The sequence below is a fragment of the Podarcis tiliguerta genome (assembly GCF_965153285.1).
Source record: "Podarcis tiliguerta genome assembly, chromosome: 1".
Taxonomy (NCBI): domain Eukaryota; kingdom Metazoa; phylum Chordata; class Lepidosauria; order Squamata; family Lacertidae; genus Podarcis; species Podarcis tiliguerta.
In genome coordinates, this window is record NC_139534.1 from 131853839 (window position 1) to 131875778 (window position 21940).

The window sequence follows — 21940 nt, forward strand, 5'->3', positions numbered from 1 at the left end:
ATACAATCATTTTTGCATATGTGCCAATTTCTCATCCATGGTGTTTGCTTTAATGCCAGGGCAAAGAACGTTTTAGGAACCAAACTGTAGTTAACGGTGGAAGTGGGAGAGGATGCTACAATTTTTTAGCCAGAAGAGTTTATGGGGAATAAACGAGGGGCCATAGCACTTCTCACAGGCATCGGGGGGGGGGGAGGCTCTGGTTGCAGGTACTTGGGAAGAACAGGGTTTAAGAGCCTGGGGGCTGCTGCCACTTACAGTCCTGGGCTAACAGACCAAGGGCCTGACTCAGTATAAGAGAGTTTCATATAAAGATATGCAGATTACACCCAACCTCCCATATCAGTTTTTAGGTTCAGGATGACCTACTTTAAGACAAGGATCCTGGCACCTCTGCACTTATGCAATGGATTTTTTTTGCTCCACATGGAGGAATAAAGAGTTGGATGAGGCCACTGGGGGTGCAGTGGGTGGATAGCGACCTCCAAGTGGAACTTACTTCTGAATAGACACATATAAAATCGCACTATTAATAACCCAGGAAGGTCACAGTGAGGCAGTCTATGTGCTACACTTGATGACTCCCAGCTGAATGTGGGGGAAGCCTTCAGTGGATTATGCACAGGACTGCAGGCTTCAGGACCTTTCGTTCAGCTCTCCAAAATCTGGTGTCATCCAGATGTTTTGGAATGCAACTGGCTGGGGCTGATAGGAGTTGCAGTCCAAAACATCTGGAGGGCACTAGGTTGCAGAAGGGTGCTTTAGCTGATTAAGAAACGAGACCCAGATTTAATCAAGGGGGGGGGATTAACTGGTAGACCTTAGAATTAAGAGCATACTTGTTAACAACACACACGCCTCCAGGCTCCTTCATGCTGGGGTGTCACAATAACTGGGAATTGGGACGGGACGATTACAGATGACCTTCCTTATAACAACGCTATCTTTCATTTGCCAAACTCTCAGGTATCTCACACTTCCTTCAATATCTCAAAAAGTCACCTATATTGACCTTTTGTAACAGGCAAATTTATTTACATTTAATTCATTCATGAACGCATTAATTTGCTTAAAGGCGGATCGGTCAAAATACTTTAGTCAGCCGGTAGCTCTGATTGTGTTGGAGGTGATGTGAGATAGTAGAATCATTCTGTTGGCGGGGTTTGATCACCTGAAGCCACAGCTACCAAGTGATGAATCTATTATCTTTAAACAAGAGTGGAGTCTCGGCCTTATCTTTATGTCATAGAGGCAAGCAAATGAGGAACTGATATACCACTATTCGGTGGTGGCTGGTGCCCACTGGCACTGGTGGGACAGAAGGCAGGGAGACCAACGGCAGGTGCAGCCAGAGCCAACTAATTCTAGTTTTGTCCCCATCCTCTTCCCTGCCGAGTTCTGTAAGGGCAACACTGAGTCGGAGGAGGAGGAGGAAGCTGACAGCCAGGGCCACCCCCTGCACTGGATAAATAGGTGGTGGTTGGATCAGCCCCACAGGTGCTATTAAATCATTAAATATCATTCAAGCAGATGAAGCACAAAATAAACAGGTTTCCCCATTTTTATTCTGCCATCTGTTTTCCTGGGAGCTTTACTTTTGGTCTTGTAGCCATAGCTCTCCAAAATGCCATAGTCCTCTCCCACAGCAGGGTCAACTAACTCTCAGACGTCTCCAATCTCTTAAGGCTCTCCTCCTATCCACCAGGCATTGCAGGTTCCTCATATGGTTCATCACTGAGGTAGGTTGGCTGTGAACCTTCACTGATCTGCCTATCACTCAGGTCATATTGGCTCAGCTCAGGTGAATAGCTATCTCGCCTCTGGGCTGCTTGACTATCTGTTCCAGGCTTATGAAAGGAAGACTCGTCTGTCTGCTGAGTATGAGATACCACCAGCCTGCCAGTTCTAATATTGATCCAGCTTCCTTCTGGCACAGAAACAACATTGTAAGTCACCTTTGATTCATGCTCCAGATCAACATAGGTATCTACGCTCAGCAGCGTAGTTGCGCTCTGGTGGTTGCTTATCACTTTCTCATAAGGATCCTGCAGTTCTTCCCAAGGTTGTACAATGCTGATGCTTGATGAACAACTTTCAGATTGTACACTGCTACAGCAAGAGTTTTCGCCAGATTTTCCTACAGATTGCATTACATCAGATTTCATTGGTTTTGTACTTCCAACTGTATCGCTGCCATCTTCCACAGCTCCTCCATTAACACCACGAAGTGAACTTTTGTTTGTCTGCTGACCATGACTGAACAGGAACTTACCAGTTTTTCTGTTCAGCCAGATTCCATCTTCTAGAGAAATTATGCTATATGTCTGCTGAGCTGCATCTTCACCTTCTGTGTATGACGATAAGCTCCCAAGTGTTCCTTTGCTTGCAGACTCATCAGGCTGCTGGGTTGGATTTCCTAACGTATTCCATATGGTGTTACTAAAATGAAATTCATCACCCAAAACCTGCTGGGTTTTGTATTCCTGCTCCATTTTCAGCTCTTTGCCCTGCAGGCTTCCCTGTCTAGACTGTGGCACCCCTGCCGGCTGGCTGCCACGTCGGGAACCTTGCACCTCCATCTGCTGGCTGCCCCGCCGGGACTCCTGAACCTCCGCCTGCTGGCTGCCCCGTCGGGACTCCTGAACCACTGCCTGCTGGCTGCCCCGTCGGGACTCCTGAACCACTGCCTGCTGGCTGCCCCGTCGGGATTCTTGCACTGCTGCCTGCTGGCTTCCCCGCCGGGACTCTTGCACCACTGCCTGCTGGCTGCCCCGCCAGGACTCCTGCACCTCCGTCTGCACCTCTGCCTGCTGGCTGCCCCGTCTGGATTCTTGCATCGCTGCCTGCTGGCTGCCCCGCCGGGACTCTTGCACCACTGCCTGCTGGCTGCCCCGCCAGGACTCTTGCACCTCCGTCTGCACCTCTGCCTGCTGGCTGCCCCGTCTAGATTCTTGCACCACTGCCTGCTGGCTGCCCCGTCTGGATTCTTGCACCGCTGCCTGCTGGCTGCCCCGCCGGGACTCTTGCACCACTGCCTGCTGGCTGCCCCGCCGGGACTCCTGCACCTCCGTCTGCACCTCTGCCTGCTGGCTGCCCCGTCGGGATTCTTGCACCGCTGCCTGCTGGCTTCCCCGCCGGGACTCTTGCACCACTGCCTGCTGGCTGCCCCGCCGGGACTCCTGCACCTCCGTCTGCACCTCTGCCTGCTGGCTGCCCCGTCGGGATTCTTGCACCGCTGCCTGCTGGCTGCCCCGTCTGGATTCCTGCACCGCCGCCTGCTGGCTGCCCCGCCGGGACTCTTGCACCATCACCTGCTGGCTGCCCCGCCGGGACTCTTGCACCATCACCTGCTGGCTGCCCCGCCAGGACTCTTGCACCATCACCTGCTGGCTGCCCCGCCAGGACTCTTGCACCACTGCCTGCTGGCTGCCCCGCCGGGATTCTTGCACCTCCGCCTGCTGGCTGCCCCACCAGGACTCCTGCTTCTCCGTCTGCACCTCCGCCTTCTGGCTGCCCCGTCGGGACTCCTGCACAACCTCCTGTTGACTGCCTCGTCGGGATTCTTTCATCTCCGCCTGCTGGCTGCCCCATCGGGATTCTTTCACCTCTGCCTGCTGGCTGCCCCGCCGGGACTCTTGCACCTCCCCCTGCTGGCTGCCCCGCCGGGACTCTTGCACCTCCGCCTGCTGGCTGCCCCGCCAGGATTCCTGCACCACTGGTTGCTGGCTGCCCCGCCGGGACTCTTGCACCACTGGCTGCTGGCTGCCCCGCCGGGATTCTTGCACCTCCGTCTGCACCTCCGCCTGCTGGCTGCCCCGTCTGGATTCTTGCACCGCTGCCTGCTGGCTGCCCCGCCGGGATTCCTGCACCACCGCCTGCTGGCTGCCCCACCGGGACTCCTGCACCTCCACCTGCTGGCTGCCCTGCCTGGATTCCTGCACCACCGCCTGCTGGCTGCCCCGCCGGGATTCTTGCACCACCGCCTGCTGGCTGCCCCGCCGGGACTCTACCATACCTGGCTCTGGAACCCCCCTCTTTTGGCTGTCCCATTGGAACTGTGGCATATCCTCCTGTATGCACTCTCCCTGGGATGGTGGCATCTCATTCTGTTGGCTCCTCACTGCAAGTTTGTTTTCAAGCTGCAACAGTTCTCCTTCTGCTTCTTCAGGAGACATTAGGGCTTGGGCTGCAATTAGCTCTGCTGTTGCACCCTTATTCTCAGTTGGAAATTCTTTCTTACAGGCGAGCTCCTGCTCTACTTCATCTTTTACATCACTCTCAGATCCAGGCTTACTTGGTTCAGGTGCAGCACTCCTATCCATACTTCCTTTAGATGCACGCCTTAGTTTTTTTGCTATATAATCCTGAAGCCAGCTTCCCTCAGTTTGTTGACTGCTACAAGACATTAATGTGCCAGTTTTTCTGTTAATCCAAGTATTTATCTCAAGGGAAATAATACTATATGTTTGTTGAGCCTTTGCAGAAAAAGACGTTTTCCGTTTTGTTTGACTTGTCTCACTTGCAGCAGCACTTGGCACTTCAGACTCTTTTTCAGCACCCGACTTGGCTCTGGTCCCAAGTGATTTGTCACTTTGGGATTCTGGCACAAAGGGCTGCTCACTTCCTCTCCGGGACACTGCTGCAGTAGGTGGTTGGCTGTCTTTCTGAGATTCTGGCAGGGTGCGGAGTTCACTGGGTTTCCGGGACTCAGGCACAAAGGGCTGCTCACTTTCCCTCCGGGACACTGCTGCAGTAGGTGGTTGGCTGTCTTTCTGAGATTCAAGCAGGGTGCGGAGTTCACTGGGTTTCCGGGATTCAGGCACAAAGGGCTGCTCACTTCCTCTCCGGGACACTGCTGCAGTAGGTGGTTGGCTGTCTTTCTGAGATTCAAGCAGGGTGCGGAGTTCACTGGGTTTCCGGGACTCAGGCACAAAGGGCTGCTCACTTTCCCTCCGGGACACTGCTGCAGTAGGTGGTTGGCTGTCTTTCTGAGATTCTGGCAGGGTGCAGAGTTCACTGGGTTTCCGGGACTCAGGCACAAAGGGCTGCTCACTTCCTCTCCGGGACACTGCTGCAGTAGGTGTTTGGCTGTCTTTCTGAGATTCTGGCAGGGTGCGGAGTTCACTGGGTTTCCGGGACTCAGGCACAAAGGGCTGCTCACTTCCTCTCTGGGACACTGCTGCAGTAGGTGGCTGGCTGTCTTTCTGAGATTCTGGCAGGGTGCGGAGTTCACTGGGTTTCCGGGACTCAGGCACAAAGGGTTGCTCACTTTCCCTCCGGGACACTGCTGCAGTAGGTGGCTGGCTGTCTTTCTGAGATTCTGGCAGTGTGCGGACTTCACTGGGTTTCCGGGACTCAGGCACAAAGGGCTGCTCACTTCCTCTCCGGGACACTGCTGCAGTAGGTGGTTGGCTGTCTTTCTGAAATTCTGGCAGGGTGCGGAGTTCACTGGGTTTCCGGGACTCAGGCACACCAGGCTGCTCACTTTCCCTCCGGGACACTGCTGCAGTAGGTGGCTGGCTGTCTTTCTGAGACTCAGGCAGGGTGCGGAGTTCACTGGGTTTCCGGGACTCAGGCACACCAGGCTGCTCACTTTCTCTCCGGGACACTGCTGCAGTAGGTGGCTGGCTATCTTTTTGAGATTCAGGCAGGGTGCGGAGCTCACTGGGTTTCCGGGACTCAGGCACAAAGGGCCGCTCACTTTCCCTCCGGGACACTGCTGCAGTAGGTGGCTGGCTATCTTTCTGAGACTCAGGCAGGGTGCGGAGTTCACTGGGTTTCCGGGACTCAGGCACAAAGGGCCGCTCACTTTCCCTCCGGGACACTGCTGCAGTAGGTGGCTGGCTATCTTTCTGAGACTCAGGCAGGGTGCGGAGTTCACTTTGCTTCCGGGACTCAGGCACACCAGGCTGCTCACTTTCCCTCCGGGACACTGCTGCAGTAGGTGGCTGGCTCTCTTTTTGAGATTCATGCAGGGTGCGGAGCTCACTGGGTTTCCGGGACTCAGGCACAAAGGGCCGCTCACTTTCCCTCCGGGACACTGCTGCAGTAGGTGGCTGGCTATCTTTCTGAGACTCAGGCAGGGTGCGGAGTTCACTGGGTTTCCGGGACTCAGGCACAAAGGGCCGCTCACTTTCCCTCCGGGACACTGCTGCAGTAGGTGGCTGGCTATCTTTCTGAGACTCAGGCAGGGTGCGGAGTTCACTTTGCTTCCGGGACTCAGGCACACCAGGCTGCTCACTTTCCCTCCGGGACACTGCTGCAGTAGGTGGCTGGCTGTCTTTTTGAGATTCTGGCAGGGTGCGGAGTTCACTTTGCTTCCGGGACTCAGGCACACCAGGCTGCTCACTTTCCCTCCGGGACACTGCTGCAGTAGGTGGTTGGCTGTCTTTCTGAGATTCAGGCAGGGTGCGGAGTTCACTGGGTTTCCGGGACTCAGGCACAAAGGGCCGCTCACTTTCCCTCCGGGACACTGCTGCAGTAGGTGGTTGGCTGTCTTTCTGAGATTCTGGCAGGGTGCGGAGTTCACTTTGCTTCCGGGACTCAGGCACACCAGGCTGCTCACTTTCCCTCCGGGACACTGCTGCAGTAGGTGGCTGGCTGTGTTTCTCAGGCTCAGGCATAACAGGCTCTTCACTGCCCATCCAGGACTCGGCCACAGCAGGCTGGTCACTATCCAGCTTGGATTCCAGCACAAGGGACTGTTGGCTACCCCTCTGTGAGTCAAGCATGAAGAGCTGTTTACTGCTCTGCAGCAACTCAGGCACAGCAGACAGCTCACCTGTCTTCTCAGGTCCAGTGAACTTGGGCTGTTCACTGTCCTTTGGGATTCCTAGAGCAGCAGCATCCCTCCAATTCTCAGGCAAGCTGGGCTGTCCAGTGCTCTTCAAGTACTCTGGCATTTCACTGCCTCTTCGAGATTTGAGTCCCATTAACACTTCACTGTCTTTCTGAGGCACAGCAGACTGTATTCTGACCAGCCAGGGGTCATCCTCCATAGGCTTCTCAATATCCTTCCAGGCAGGTGCTTGTACTTCTTTTTCAGACTTGGGGCAGATTGATTTTTGAACCCCAGTTTCACAACTCATCATTTCTTGATCACCAAGCTTCTTTTCTTTCTCTCTATTAGCCTGGAGCCAACTGCAATCAGTCTGCTGACTGAGGTTTCTTATTAATTTGCCAGATCTTCTGTTTAGCCAGGTAGATTCCTCAATTGAAATGATACTATATGTTTGCTGAGCAAATGAGGCCTTTTGCGTCAGTGGTGCTGTCTTACTATCCAAAGAAGTGGGCCCCTCGGTCTCAGTTTCACGATCCACCTTGCATTCTGTCTCTTGGGGCTTTTGGTTGTCATGCTGGGAGTCCTGCTCAATATCCTGTTGATTAGGTTGGGGGCATACTTCCACTTCAAGTGGGGGACTGCTCTGAAAATTATCTTCCTCAGCCTCCAGAGGAGTTTCCCCAAGATCTTCCACTGCAGCGAGGATATTGCTATAACGGAATTCTTGAATTTCAGCCTGCTTGCTATTGCGGAGGGAATCTTGCAATTCCACAGGGAGGCTACACCGGCGGAATTCTTGTACCTCATGTTGTAAATGAGCTGGAAGACTGCCACGGTGGAGGTCTGGAACATCAAATTGCTTGGTGCCAATGGAGGAAAGTTCATGTGGGAGGCTGCCATGGTAAATCCCAGGTGCTTCAGAGGGCTGGTTGCCCGAAGAGGGATCTTGTAACTGAACTGGAAAACTCTCCTGATCAATTTTTTGCAAGTTAGACTGGCAGCTGCCATGGCGGGAACCTTGCAATTCAATTGTTGCACTAATTGCTGAACTGCCATGGCTATCTGTCTGTAGACTCTTTTCAAACAGTTCTCTTTTCAGAGATTCTGCACTATCTGTCTGCTGTGCCTGGTCAGTTATATTTCTGTGCATTTTTTTCAGTCTCTTTATTCTTTTATCTTCTGGCATTTGGTAGGACCCCTGTCTTTTTGGCAGCTGGTTGCCAGTATTGGACTCCTGCTCTTTTGGCTGTTGAGTAATGTAATAAGATTCTTCTGCTAAAGCCTGTTGACTAGTTTGCCTTGATTCCTTTCCCTCTGGCTGCTGAATGCTGCAGCGAGATTCGTGTACTGCATTCTGTTGCCTACCTTTTATTGATTCCTTTCTCTCTGCCACTTGTGGAATACTGCGGCGAGACTCGTTTGCTATAGGTAGTTGACTAGCCCGCCTTGATTCTTGCCCCTCTGGTTGTTGAATACTGTGGTGAGAATCTTGCGCTATCAGCTGTTGACTAGCTCGCCTTGATTCTTGCCCCTCTGGTTGTTGAATACTGTGGTGAGAGTCTTGAGCTACAGGTGGTTCTACTTTTGTATTTGCGTAAGTAGCTCTGCTTATTGCAGCCTCATGAAAAGGACGCAGAATTTCTTCAAGTGTTTCTGGGCCCCAAACAAAACTAGTTTGCTGACTGCCAGATATCATTTTTATGCCTGTTTTTTCGCTGATCCAACACCGTTCATCCATTACTTCAGTTTTGTCTAAGGCCTTACCTTGTGATGATTTTCTGCTCTGCGGATTCTGGCCATGAACGGACTGCTGACTGCTACGCCGAGATTCCAGTTTCTCATATCTGGAGTCTTGCACAACAGGTTGCTCTGTCTCTTCAAGTAAACTAATAGCCTGTTCCTGGCCTAGGATGTGAGGGCTGCTGCTGCGGGATTGTTTCCTAAAAGATGCTTCACTCTCTGGTTGGCACATCTCATTGCAATTCTGTTCCTCAGCACCTTGCATTTCTTCATTTCCAGGGATTACTTGGTCAAATGCAGGTTCAGAGTCATCCATTCTTCCTTTCACTTACAAATTGCTAGAGTAGACACTTGAGGTCCACAGGTGCAGATCTGGCAAGCCAAGTATCTACCTCTTGCCAATCTCTACCTTTAGTTTAAAAAGCTATAAAGGAAACATGAGAGCTACCTTGTCTGATCCCACTTCACGGGGGTTGTTTTATTCTTTTCATCAGGGCTGCGACTTGTATGTAGATGGCGTCATTGTCTGGATGGGTGGCAGACTTTTTTTGTTTCTTGTTTTCTATTTACAGCCGGCTGGAATCATGGCCCTTATGACAAAACAACAGCCCTGGATTAGGTGGCCACCAACTCTCCCCCTGTAGTGGTCTTCATGTTCTCACTCCAACTGCCTTTGTTCTAGAAGCTTCGGTAGCAGGTCTATGACATCATTGCCTTTTCTGCTCCAGCCATTCATACGATAAGAAGGCATTAGTCCAGGGCTCTAGAACTGGGCACAGACTTCTTTGTGGCTGCCATTCAGGCACAGAAACTAAGCCTTTGGCTGTTCTAATAGGCTGGACTACAATTTGCTTTCTATGGAAACTAACTTTAGGAGGAGGTAACTAATAACTATTTCCATTTATGGAACTCTTAAAGTGTGGTGCTAAGGTTGCTCAGCTGGTTTAGGGATTGGAGGGTTGGTCACCACGTTGCTGAATAGTGGTCAGTCAAAGAAAAGCTGGTGTTTTTGTCCCTAGCCACAGCATGACTGATATGAGGCTTGAAGGTCAGATGGCTTCAAGCAGGGCTTGCCTGGGATCAGCATTCAATACACAGTACTGTACACATATAACAACAGTGGTCTCTCTTTTCCATGTGTATGTGTTTCAATCTCAAGGTCAGAAAGTTTGCTGCTTAATACTATGCCTAAAGAAGTAGGCATAGTATTAAGCAATAAATGACCGTGTATTTTATAAGGACACCCAAACAAACAACAACAAAAAGGCATTGCCCCAAATGAACTGAAGAGATGAGAAGCACCAAAGAAAATTACCAATGCAACTAACCGTTTTGCAGGGACCCAAAATGGGAACCATCACAATTTATAACGCACAAGGACCTGATGCACAGGGTTATTTTGTTTTTAAAAAAGAAAACACTGTGCTAAGAAGTCACATAACAATACCTAGTTAATCTGATTCACTGCCAAATAACAAATATTTCATGTGTTTTTATTTTATTTATTAAATTTGTATACCACCCTTCATCCATAGATCTGAAACTCCACAAAATTAAGTTCTGGAATCATAGCTCTCTGGACTTTTTTTTTAATAAGTTGCTATGGAGCATGTACCAGGACCTCAAGGACACCTCACTGACAGGGATGTACCTTGGTGTAGGACTATAGGTGGCCTGCAAGGCTTTGTTGGAAGCTTAAGCTTTGGGAGTCCTACACTGCAAAGGCCGTGTTGACATTTCCTCATGCCAGAGAATTCTGTTAGATGTGTTAGCATACCTGCATTGTAATTTATTCATCTATCTATATGCATGGGAAAGTTATTCCTCATTTTTTAATCAGTCATGACAAAGCTTTTCCTGCAGCTAATCCCCACACAATTTGACATTAACTTTTGGCAATTCATCATCACATTAAGCAGTACGTGCAACAGTATATTAAAAAAATAAAAGCAATACATTCAGTAATACTGTACTTTTTAGAACTGATACTTTTCCTATCCAGGAAATCTTCAAAAATACCAATCATGTACATTTACCTCATGTACTCGTTTGTCACAGTTGAATACAGTTACGTTAAAAGCCTGGGTAAATAAATATGTTTTAAACAGCTGGTGAAAGCTCACCACATTAGGTGCCTGCTATACCTCGTTGGGGAGCTCATTCAACATATGGGGGCCCACTGCAGAGAAGGCGGGTGGCGCTGTGGGTAAAAGCCTCAGTGCCTAGGGCTTGCCGATTAAAAGGTCGGCGGTTCAAATCCCCGCGGCGGGGTGCGCTCCCGTTGTTCGGTCCCAGCGCCTGCCAACCTAGCAGTTCGAAAGCACTCCTGGGTGCAAGTAGATAAATAGGGACCACTTACTAGCGGGAAGGTAAACGGCGTTCCGTGTGCTGCGCTGGCTCGCCAGAGCAGCTTCGTCACGCTGGCCACGTGACCCGGAAGTGTCTCCGGACAGCGCTGGCCCCCGGCCTCTTGAGTGAGATGGGCGCACAACCCTAGAGTCTGTCAAGACTGGCCCATATGGGCAAGGGTACCTTTACCTTTTAAACCTCGGTAGGCTTTGCCAGACCTCTGTAGGCTGAGGGCAACCTCCAAAGATTTTAGTGAACAGGCAGGTCTATATGGAATAAGTCATTATTTTCACATTATTTTAAATAAGCTGGCCCTAAATTGTTTAGGCTTTTCCAAATTAATAACAACATCTGAAACTTGGCTCAGTCGCACAGTTAACTTGTGAGGGAGGCAGGTTGCAGGGCAAAATACATTCCATCATCTTCAGACCACATTGGCTCTGAGAAAAATGAAACAATTAATCCTGATATAAGAAATGAAAATACATTACAAACTAAACCTCAATAGGGGAAGCCCCAGATGTAAACTCTAAATTCCACTTCACCAGTTATAAATCCTATAACGGTAAGAGCCAGTGAATACTAACACCAGGAAACTCCAGGTTACATCCCTGCTTTGCCATAAATCTCATTTAACTAACTTACCTGATCTCGTTTTTTGACAGAATTACAAGCCTGGTAGATGAAGGGAACGCAGTGGATGTAGTCTACCTTGATTTCAGCAAGGGTTTGACAAGGTGCCCCATGATATTCTTGTAAAGAAGCTGGTAAAATGCGATCTTGACTATGCTACCACTCAGTGGATTTGTAACTGGCTGACTGACCGGACCCAAAGGGTGCTCATCAATGGTTCCTCTTCATCCTGGAGAAGAGTGACTAGTGGGGTGCCACAGGGTTCTGTCTTGGGCCCGGTCTTATTCAACATCTTCAACGACTTGGATGATGGACTCAAGGGCATCCTGATCAAATTTGCAGATGACACCAAACTGGGAGGGGTGGCTAACACCCCAGAGGACAGGATCACACTTCAAAACGACCTTGACAGATTAGAGAACTGGGCCAAAACAAACAAGATGAACTTTAACAGGGAGAAATGTAAAGTATTGCACTTGGGCAAAAAAAATGAGAGGCACAAATACAAGATGGGTGACACCTGGCTTGAGAGCAGTACATGTGAAAAGGATCTAGGAGTCTTGGTTGACCACAAACTTGACATGAGCCAACAGTGTGACGCGGCAGCAAAAAAAAGCCAATGCAATTCTGGGCTGCATCAATAGGAGTATAGCATCTAGATCAAGGGAAGTTATAGTGCCACTGTATTCTGCTCTGGTCAGACCTCACCTGGAGTACTGTGTCCTGTTGTGGGCACCACAGTTCAAGAAGGACACTGACAAACTGGAACGTGTCCAGAGGAGGGCAACCAAAATGGTCAAAGGCCTGGAAACGATGCCTTATGAGGAACGGCTAAGGGAGCTGGGCATGTTTAGCCTGGAGAAGAGGAGGTTAAGGGGTGATATGATAGTCATGTTCAAATATATAAAAGGATGTCACATAGAGGAGGGAGAAAGGTTGTTTTCTGCTGCTCCAGAGAAGCGGACACGGAGCAATGGATCCAAACTACAAGAAAGAAGATTCCACCTAAACATTAGGAAGAACTTCCTGACAGTAAGAGCTGTTCGACAGTGGAATTTGCTGCCAAGGAGTGTGGTGGAGTCTCCTTCTTTGGAGGTCTTTAAGCAGAGGCTTGACAACCATATGTCAGGAGTGCTCTGATGGTGTTTCCTGCTTGGCAGGGGGTTGGACTCAATGGCCCTTGTGGTCTCTTCCAACTCTATGATTCTATTCTATGATTCTATGATCAAGAGAATGGAGGGACTCCCCTATGAAGAAAGGTTGCAGTGTTTAGGACTTCTTAGCTTAGAGAAAAGGCAAGAGGTGATATGATGGAGGTGTATAAAATTATGCATGGCTTGGAGAAAGTGGAGTGAGAAGATTTTCTCCCTCTCTCAGAACTCATGGATATTCAATGAAGCTCAATATTGGAAGATTCACATTACATAAAGGACTTATTCGCACAGCATAGTTGAACTATGGAACTCCAGTGATGGCCATTAACTTGGATGGCTTTAAAACAGGATTAGACACATTCATGGAAGACAAGGCTATCCAAAGCTGCTAGCCATGTTCATGTCCTGCCTCCACTGTCAGAGGCAGTACACCACTTAATACCAATTGCTGGGAATCACAGGTGGGCAGAGCTGCTGCACTCATGTCCTCCTGCTTGGAGGTTTTCCACTGAGGGAACAGGATGCTGGACTAGATCAATCATTGGCCTGATTCAGAAGACTCTCCTTATGTTAACAGTTTACTGAGCATTCATTCTGATTTTTTTGCAGAAACGTTAGATGGCATTGTGCCAAGCAAGTGCCATTCCACACTTTCCAGTGCACTTTGACCTCTGCTTCCTTACTGCAAAATGTCCTGTGGAGAACTCCCAATCAACTTTTAAGTGCGCAACCTGAACCTGCAGGTACACGACTGGCTCTCACCCCAAAATAGTTACAGTATGGAAGTGTCCTTGGAGTATAAGGCCTGTTAACACTATTGGCCATGCTGGCTGCCTGCTGCAAGGTGCCCTAGATAGCCCGATCAATATTCCATCGGCATTGGAATTTTGGAACAGCCGAAGCTGCCCCATCCTAGGGTTGCCACCTTGTCCCAAATGTCCATGTAAAATGCTCCAATCTGTATTGATAGTTCTGTCCTGAATTTCAGGTCTTCTCTCTCTCTCTCTCTTTCTCTCTCTGCCAAGTTTTGGGGATCCTCTCCAAATGCATGAGCTTGAAGGAGTGTGTGAAAGCTCATGCATTTAAGCTCTGGGTAGCCAAGCACTGCTTTACAAATTCATGTATGTCTGTGTGCACGTGCATGTGTGACAAATTCCAGAGGGATTATTCTGTTAGGCTGCAATAGATTGTAATGGATTACTTTGAAGTCACTTCATCACCAGATAGAGGGGAAATCCCCCCCCCCACCCTATATTTTGCCAGAACAAAGGTGGTAACACTAGGTAAAGGGACCCCTGACCATTAGGTCCAGTTGTGGCCGACTCTGGGCTTGCGACGCTCATCTCGCTTTATTGGCTGAGGGAGCTGGCGTACAGCTTCCGGGTCATGTGGCCAGCATGACTAAGCCGCTTTTGGCGAACCAGAGCAGCTCATGGAAATGCTGGCTACCTTCCCGCCAGAGTGGTGCCTATTTATCTATTTTCACTTTGATGTGCTTTTAAACTGCTAGGTTGGCAGGAGCAGAGACTGAGCAATGGGAGCTCACCCCCTTGCGGGGATTTGAACTGCCAACCTTCTGATCGGCAAGTCCTAGGCTCTGTGGTTTAACCCACAGCGCCACCCGCCTCCCTGTGGCACTAAAAGGTAAAGGGACCCCTGACCATTAGGTCCAGTTGTGGCCGACACTGGGGTTGCCTCGCTCATCTCGCTTTATTGGCTGAGGGAGCCGGCATACAGCTTCCGGGTCACGTGGCCAGCATGACTAAGCCGCTTCTGGCGAACCAGAGCAGTGCACGGAAACGCTGTTTACCTTCCCGCCGGAGCAGTACCTATTTATCTACTTGCACGTTGACATGTTTTCAAACTGCTAGGTTGGCAGGAGTGTAACACTACTCCGTCCCTAAATACAGTGGTACCTCGGGTTAAGTACTTAATTCGTTCCAGAGGTCTGTTCTTAACCTGAAACTGTTCTTAAGCTGAAGCACTACTTTAGCTAATGGGGCCTCCTGCCGCCGCCGCGCCGCTGTAGCACGATTTTTGTTCTCATCCTGAAGCAAAGTTCTTAACCCGAGGTACTATTTCTGGGTTAGCGGAGTCTGTAACCTGAAGCGTATGTAACCCGAGGTACCCCTTTATAGTCCTAGGCCAGGATAGCTCCCCAACGCTTCCAGAGCAAGACGGACAAGCCTGCGGTACGACGTCACCGCTTTCACTTTCTGCAAAGCGATTGACACTCCTTTCCCCGCCCCTTTTCCCCAACGCCCAGGAGGAAGAGGCGAGCCTGCGGTCCCGCCCCTTTTCAGACCCCGCCCCCTTTTGATTGGCACCCGCCTCTAGGTTTCCTCCCCTGCCTTTCCCGTTTGGGCCGCTAGAGGGCGAGGCGAGGCCTAGCTTGAGAGGGAGGGGGGGAAAGAGGGAGAGTGAGGGGAAAAAATAAAATACCAGAGGCCGGCCGCTGCGCCTGCGCAGTGTGTCCGGGACGGAGGCGGCCGCGGCCCAGGCTTGGGAAAGCGGAGCGGCGGCGGCGGCGGCGGCGCCTGCTGCGGCTTGCGGCGGGGCCGGCGGCCTGGGGGAGACGCGGATGCGCCGGCGGCTGGCTGGGCTGGGCCTCGCCGGCGGGTAGCCAGGGCCGGGGAGGGGGCGAGCGCCCCTCCCCCCTCTCCTCACGAGGGGGCGGGAAGGCGGGGAGGGGGCTATGCAGCCGCCTCAGCCGCCCCCCTACGAGTTCCTCAGCGAGGAGAACGGGCAGAAATGGCGGGGGCTCCTCGTGCCGGCCCTGCGCAAGGTCAGTCAGCCTCCCTTTTCTCCGCCGGCGGGCGCCCCGTCATGCGCGCGCACCCCTCTCCCTCTCCGTCTGTCTTGTCGGTCTCTCTTGCGCGCGCACCTGGGCGGCGGGGGGTGGGGGGCGGCGGCCGCGGGAGCCCTCTGTTACCCCGGCGACAACGTCGTCTCCTAGGCAACGGGACCCCACCGCCCAATCCGCCCGGCGCTCCCCCTCCCCCTCCTCGCCCGCCTCCCAAGTTTACCTCACGGAAAGGTTCGGGGGGGGGGGCGCGCCAGCCACCGGTCCTGTCCCTCCAGGGAACGCCCCTTTCGTCCTCTTCCTCCAATCAGGAGGCCCCTCTGCCCTCTCCTCAGACAGCATCCCCTTCGTTTACCTCAGAGGCGCCTCGCTGCGCACCTGCGAACACACCCGCGGAGACCCCACGCCCACCCCATAATAATCCGCTTTCCCAGCCCCTCGCTGCCTCCACAACTAGTTTTGGCTGTGTTTATGAAAGTATACTAATGTGTCAGGCGGGTGGCAGAACTAAAAAACAGAATACAGTGGTACCTCGGGTTACTTACGCTTCAGGTTACAGACTCGGCTAACCCAGAAATAGTGCTTCAGGTTAAGAACTTTGCTTCAGGATGAGAACAGAAATTGTGCTCCTGCGGCGCAGCAGCAGCGGGAAGCCCCTTTAGCTAAATTAGTTCTTCAGGTTAAGAATAGTCTCAGGTTAAGAACGGACCTCCGGAACGAATTAAGTACTTAACCCGAGGTACACTGTAGCTTTGAGAACAATTTGATATATATCTATATATCTCTTCAGTGTTTTTTTAACCTGGTGGTCCTCAAAGGTACTGGCACCTCCCCCCCCCCCCCGCACCCCACAGAACAGTGATTCCCATCATACTTGCCCACTGGTCCTGTTAGCTAGGGATGATGGGAGTTGTAGTCCCAAAACAGCTGGAGGGCCGAGTTTGGCCATCACTGCTCTAGAAGAAAAGCATCTGTACCTGTTATCTGCCAAAAACGGCACGCTAGCCTCGTGTCAGGGTAAAAAGGTAAAGGGACCCCTGACCATTAGGTCCAGTTGTGACCGACTCATCTTGCTTTATTGGCCAAGGGAGCCGGCGTACAGCTTCCGGGTCATGTGGACAGCAGGACTAAGCCCCTTCTGGTGAACCAGAGCAGCGCACGGAAACGCCGTTTACCTTCCCGCCGGAGCGGTACCTATTTATCTACTTGCACTTTGACATGCTTTTGAACTGCCAGGTTGGCAGGAGCTGGGACCGAGCAACGGGAGCTCACCCTGTCATGGGGATTCAAACCGCCGACCTTCTGATCGGCAAGACCTAGGCTCTGTGGTTTAACCCACAGTGCCACCCGTGTCAGGGCACCCTTGGCCAATTTCACCTCTCCTTGGGAAGGGTGGAATAGACGTTGAAATAAAATACAGTGGACGCTCAGGTTGTGAACATGACCCATGCAGGAAGCACGTTCACAACCCGTAGCTGTCTGCGCACGCGTGGGTCGCAATTTGGTGCTTCTGCGCATGCAAAAAGCGTGATTTAGCACCTCTGCACAAGCACAAGCCCCGAAACCCAGAAGTAACCCATTCTGGTACTTCTGGGTTCAGTGCGGTGCGCAACCCGAAATCACACAACCCAAAGCATCTGTAACCCGAGGTATGACTGTAGATAAATCTTTGGTTGCCCCAGAAACCCTCCCTAAATACGAGCGTTTCCTTCAGCTCCACCTAAAAACAGCCAGCACCCACCAGGCGTTCTGAACTACAGCTCCCATCAGCCCCAGCCAGTCCAGCTGTCTTGGGCTCTGATAGGGGTCTCCAGATGTTTTGGCCAAGGCAGGTGCATCCCGCTTCTCCTTCAAGCTGAGCCCATCCAGGCGCTCCCTCCCCTGTCCACAGCCCTGTTTTCCCCCATAGGATCTCTCTCAACACACCTGCCACCCCAATCCCAACACAGCAATCTCCCTGCACTCTCCGTCACCCTGCACTTTTCTTCCCAAGACGCACAATTTTGTCCAGGCTTTAGTGGGTGAGGAGAAGAATTGAGCACGTTTCTGTTTATGCCTTCTCCTCTCCTTGCTTCCCTTGCAACGGCATATTTGGAACTGAAGTCGTTTGATTTGATGCCATTGTTTCAGATCGTGTATATATTCCTACTCTGGGACATTTGGGTGAAGGGTGGGTTGTGAACAGCTTCTAATATATAAGATTTCTAAGGTTATGCCATAGGTAAGGCCGAAGCTTTTTTTAAAAAATGGAAGGATCAGATTGTGGGGTTTCTCAAAGACGAGGTGTTGGCTCCCATCTTGGAAATGTGATGGTCCTTTACTGTCACACTCCTCTGCAGAAACAATAGTGTCAGAGACCTGTTGCAAATACTCTCCACCCCTGCCTTTGTTCCTAAATATTCAAGTTTGCTTATTGCAAGCACTGTGCACATATTCTTCAATCAAAATACTCCATTCTTTGCAGAGCATCCACCCATAGGTTACAGCCCCCGTTTTTGTATTTACACAGTATCTTCCCTGCCCATTATGTCCCACGCACACAGGAAAAATGCACAATTGTCATTGTGTACGCACACATGCACACACAGATGATCATATCTGCACCATTTCCATCATGACACAGATGTCTGTTCCCCCTTTTCATATATGTACAGGATTCATGTTGCTTACTATTAGCCCAGCACCAGTCAGTCTCCAGGCACAGGAGACTGGCAAATGGCTCAGAATTATTTTGTCTGCTTGAGGCAAAAGCTGTTGCATGGCTACAATTTTGTAACAGTGGCATCCCTTCTCAGGCGCTCCCCACCCACCTCTGGCAAAACTCTAGACTGGATTTGAACAAAAGACTTCTGGATAAATTTGTATCAAAACACTTTCCCAAAAGGGACTGCTGTGTAATTCCGGGTGCTTTTTTATATTCCCCTCCCCACTTTCTGAAAAAGGGGGAAGAGGAACAGGGGAACCTCGAAAGCACTTTCCACTGGTTAAAGAGCAACTGCTGAGTGTCAGATTGGAAGGGAAATATTGAGTGCTAGGAACTCCACCAGATGTTCAGAAAGAACCTTGCATCTTTGTTTCTTTTGCAAAAGTATACTAACAGACAATCGAGCGCTGTTATTTCTTGCTGAAGTACAGTAGATTGTCATATGCAACTGTGTTTATTGTAAACTGATTTGTACCTCTAGCAGCCATATACTGTATGTTTTCCCCCTTTCCTTTCTGAGGGTGAGCTGCCCAGGCAGGTGTTCTTATAGCAGCTCCAGACGTTAGTATGGCTGTAAATAACTGTGTATCTGAGAAACAGAGTAGGAGGAATGAGAAGACTACTAGTACATCTTTCAGTGATGCCTTGAACATAAATCAGCAGGTGTATCAAGACTATTATTTTAAAACAAATCTATGAAAGTAAGATGCCACCTTTGTTGTTCTGTTTTATAATTACTTAGAAATAAGTCCCACTGGGTTCAGGACTGAAATGTGTTGAAATTCTAATTTACCCTTGTAGATTCATTCTTACTGCATTTCCATTCCAATTTTCTTTTGAGTAAAGAGCAACTAAATCAAGGCTTCCTGGGAATCTCATGCAGGAATTCACTAGGCTGCAGTGGCATAGCCTGGGGGGTGCAGGGGGTGCCGGCCGCACCGGGCGCAACATCTGGGGGGGGTGCACGCTCGCACTCGCAGCTCTCTGCCCCTACCTGGCTCCATGGGTTAGGGGGCGCAAATTACTTGCCTTGCCCCGGGTGCTGACAACCCACGCTACGCCACTGCTAGGCTGTGATCTGATTTACCTTTAACAAGGCGGCAGCAGCAGCAGCAGCAAACATCATAGGTCCTCAGCCCATTTTTTGGGCCCAGAAAGGGATTCAGTGGTGGCAGTTTAGCGTGAGCCAGCTGATGGAATGTCTTCTCAATCAATAAGTAGAAAGCAATAGTTCCTTTTCCCACACAAGTAGCTGTAGTTTATCTAAACAAATAACCTTTGATTTTACACATGGAAAACTGTTTTTAAGGCATTTTTAAATGACATCTTTTTTGGGGGAAAGTCTGATAGTAGATATTTCAGATCCATTCGAAAGTATGGGCTGACTGAGTACATACAGCATTGGTTGCGATTGTGTACAGATTTATTTCTGCTTAGAACTCATTGACCTCTATGAGAGCCATACACATGGAAATTCACGATTCTTTCCAAGTTAAAGTAACTTCTAAATGTAGCTTTACCAATTTTTATGATTGAATTGGGCTTTCACAAGCATGGAGCATCAGGTATTTCAAAGCAAAGTTTCAGTCCTATGCCTTTTTGCCTGGGAGTAAGCCACACTGAACTTTTACATCTGGGTAAACATGTATAGGGTCACCCTGCAAAAGAACATACCAAGAGACAGCTCGGCTGACACTGGAGTTCTGGAGATGACTCCATTGCATAATATGCTTTATATGTCTGCAGTTTTTGGTTTTATATATTGTTGTATACCTCCCCGTGATCATTGGATGGCGGGCAGTCTAGAAGCAAAATTATAGTAGCTAAAAATGAACACTGAAGTGTTTTGAGTGGGTATCCTCTTCCTCAGCCAATACCAGAGCAGGTTTTCAATTCAGTTCCTCATCTTTGCTTCCTCTAAGCCTATACTAACTTTGTGTTTATATGTTTTAAACTTTTCAAACATTGCATTCTGTTCACACCCAACAGAACCTTTCATCTGCCCTGAGACCTAAATCTAATGGCAGTCCAAGCTTGATAGAAGACGCATGTCAAGGATGCAGATGGGTGGAGACATTCATCAGGGGAAAGCTACATGCAAATAAGGGAGCATGGGAGAAGGACAATATATTTTTCCCAGCACAAAGTACACATCAGCAGAAAACCCAGGGGGGAAGGAAGAAGTTAACAACTTAAGGAACAAGTTGCTGTTACACTGCTAAATGTTTATGTCAGGGAAGTAGCTGGAGTGGCAGTTAACGACACCATAATTCCAAGGCTTAATTTCTTACGTTCATCTGCACAGTTCTCCTCCTTGATAGTGTGTCTGATGGACAGAACAGGGCTGGCTGCTTTAAGAGTTTCTGAGCCTGTCAGCAATTTTATAAATAGTTATAAGTAACCATTAACTTCATTCTCATGGAAGAGATTTCAAAATAAACAGTCTGTACTTCAGCAATTATGTTTAACTTCTTCTACTTTAATTGGACACTTTGATCCCTTTTGCCTCCTCGTAGTCTCAGCAGAACCACTGAGTTAGTTTCTGTTTCCTAGATTAGAATAAGGGACATAATTGGAAGGTTCTCTGTTAGAGAACTTGCTGAATGACTGGCAATTCTTTAGCAGCACAGCATTGTCATTTTCGCAGACCAAGGCTATGGGCAGTTAGGGAGAGACTTTTAGTTAATGAAGTAAAATTTAGCTTTTATCACTGCATAGGAATTTATTTTCTCACATTTTGTTTTGGGATGTGCTGGAGAAACGGGGGCTTTGAAATGATGAGCAGGGCCTTGTTGTCAGTATCTCTGTCGCTCTGTTTTCTGGTTGCATTAAAATAAAATAAAATCTTTGTGCAGGTGCAGCAGCAAGTCCACCCCAACCTTTCAGCCAAGGAAGATTCCCTCTACTACATCGAGGAGTTAATCCTTCAGTTGCTAAACAAGCTATGCATTGCACAGCCACGGACTTTTCAAGATGTAGAGGTACGAATGCGAGGGAAAAGGCCCAGGTGTTTCCTTACCAAACAATGTTGGTAGGAGAAAGAGGAACTGAAAAGCCTTTACTGCAATCCAAGCTGAATCATGACGGGAGCAAGCCTGCTGGAGAGAATGTGGTCTGCTTCCTTGAACTAAGAAAATAGACACTGAAAATTATGCTTGCATTGTGCAGGTGCAGATCTGTGGAACAGGCAAAGCCCTGGTTTAAGGAACTGGGCAGCAGGTGTAGTTGTCTTCTGTGGCAGGAATGTATTAATCAGCCGTGTCTTCTGAGCACAAAGCAGTGCAAGGATTGGAGAGTTGCTTTGCTCTGACAGCAAGCCCTTGTGTTCAGTGAGTTGCATTTGGCAAAATGTATACATGAGAAGGGACGCGGATGGTGCTGTGGGTAAAAGCGTCAGTGCCTAGGACTTGCCGATCGAAAGGTCGGCGGTTCGAATCCCCGCAGCGGGGTGCGCTCCCGTTGCTCGGTCCCAGCGCCTGCCAACCTAGCAGTTTGAAAGCACCCCCGGGTGAAAGTAGATAAATAGGAACCGCTTACTGGCGGGAAGGTAAATGGCGTTTCCGTGTGCTGCACTGGCTCGCCAGATGCAGCTTTGTCACGCTGGCCACGTGACCCGGAAGTGTCTCCAGACAGCGCTGGCCCCCGGCCTCTTGGGTGAGATGGGCGCACAACCCTAGAGTCGGACACGACTGGCCCGTACGGGCAGGGGTACCTTTACCTTTACCTTTATACATGAGAAACTGCTTTTCTGTTGCCATATGAGGAGTGCTTGAAGG

At 49.9% G+C, this 21940-nt stretch overlaps 2 protein-coding genes and 1 long non-coding RNA gene across 4 annotated transcripts in view; 1 reads left to right on the top strand and 2 right to left on the bottom strand.

Moving 5' to 3' along the window:
• Nucleotides 1–1547: 1547 nt before the first annotated feature.
• On the bottom strand, nt 1548–6998 carry LOC310683219 (uncharacterized protein; the record flags this gene model as incomplete). The annotated part of the gene is made up of 3 exons (XM_083452949.1): nt 1548–3468; nt 3553–3641; nt 3714–6998. The coding sequence occupies 3 exons, from the start codon at nt 6996–6998 to the stop codon at nt 1695–1697; spliced, it is 5148 nt and encodes a 1715-aa protein (XP_083309075.1). The 3' UTR covers nt 1548–1694.
• An 824-nt stretch (nt 6999–7822) lies between these two features.
• LOC310678040 lies at nt 7823–12722 on the bottom strand. The gene is made up of 2 exons (XR_014511577.1): nt 11060–12722; nt 7823–10721 (listed from the first exon to the last, which is right to left on the bottom strand). It is a non-coding gene; the product is annotated as an uncharacterized lncRNA (long non-coding RNA).
• Nucleotides 12723–13253: 531 nt separating this feature from the next.
• SOS2 (SOS Ras/Rho guanine nucleotide exchange factor 2) overlaps nt 13254–21940 on the top strand; it is a 43005-nt gene continuing 34318 nt past the window's right edge. The window contains exons 1-2 of one of the 2 annotated variants that reach the window (XM_083433900.1): nt 13254–13400; nt 21020–21145. Coding sequence is in view for 1 of the 2 variants with exons in the window: in XM_083433899.1 (XP_083290025.1) it covers nt 15353–15442; nt 21020–21145 (216 nt within the window). In the remaining variant the exon portion in view is untranslated. Of the gene's footprint in view, nt 13401–15232; nt 15443–21019; nt 21146–21940 lie in introns of those variants that run through there. The other variant, XM_083433899.1, reaches the window with a different exon arrangement.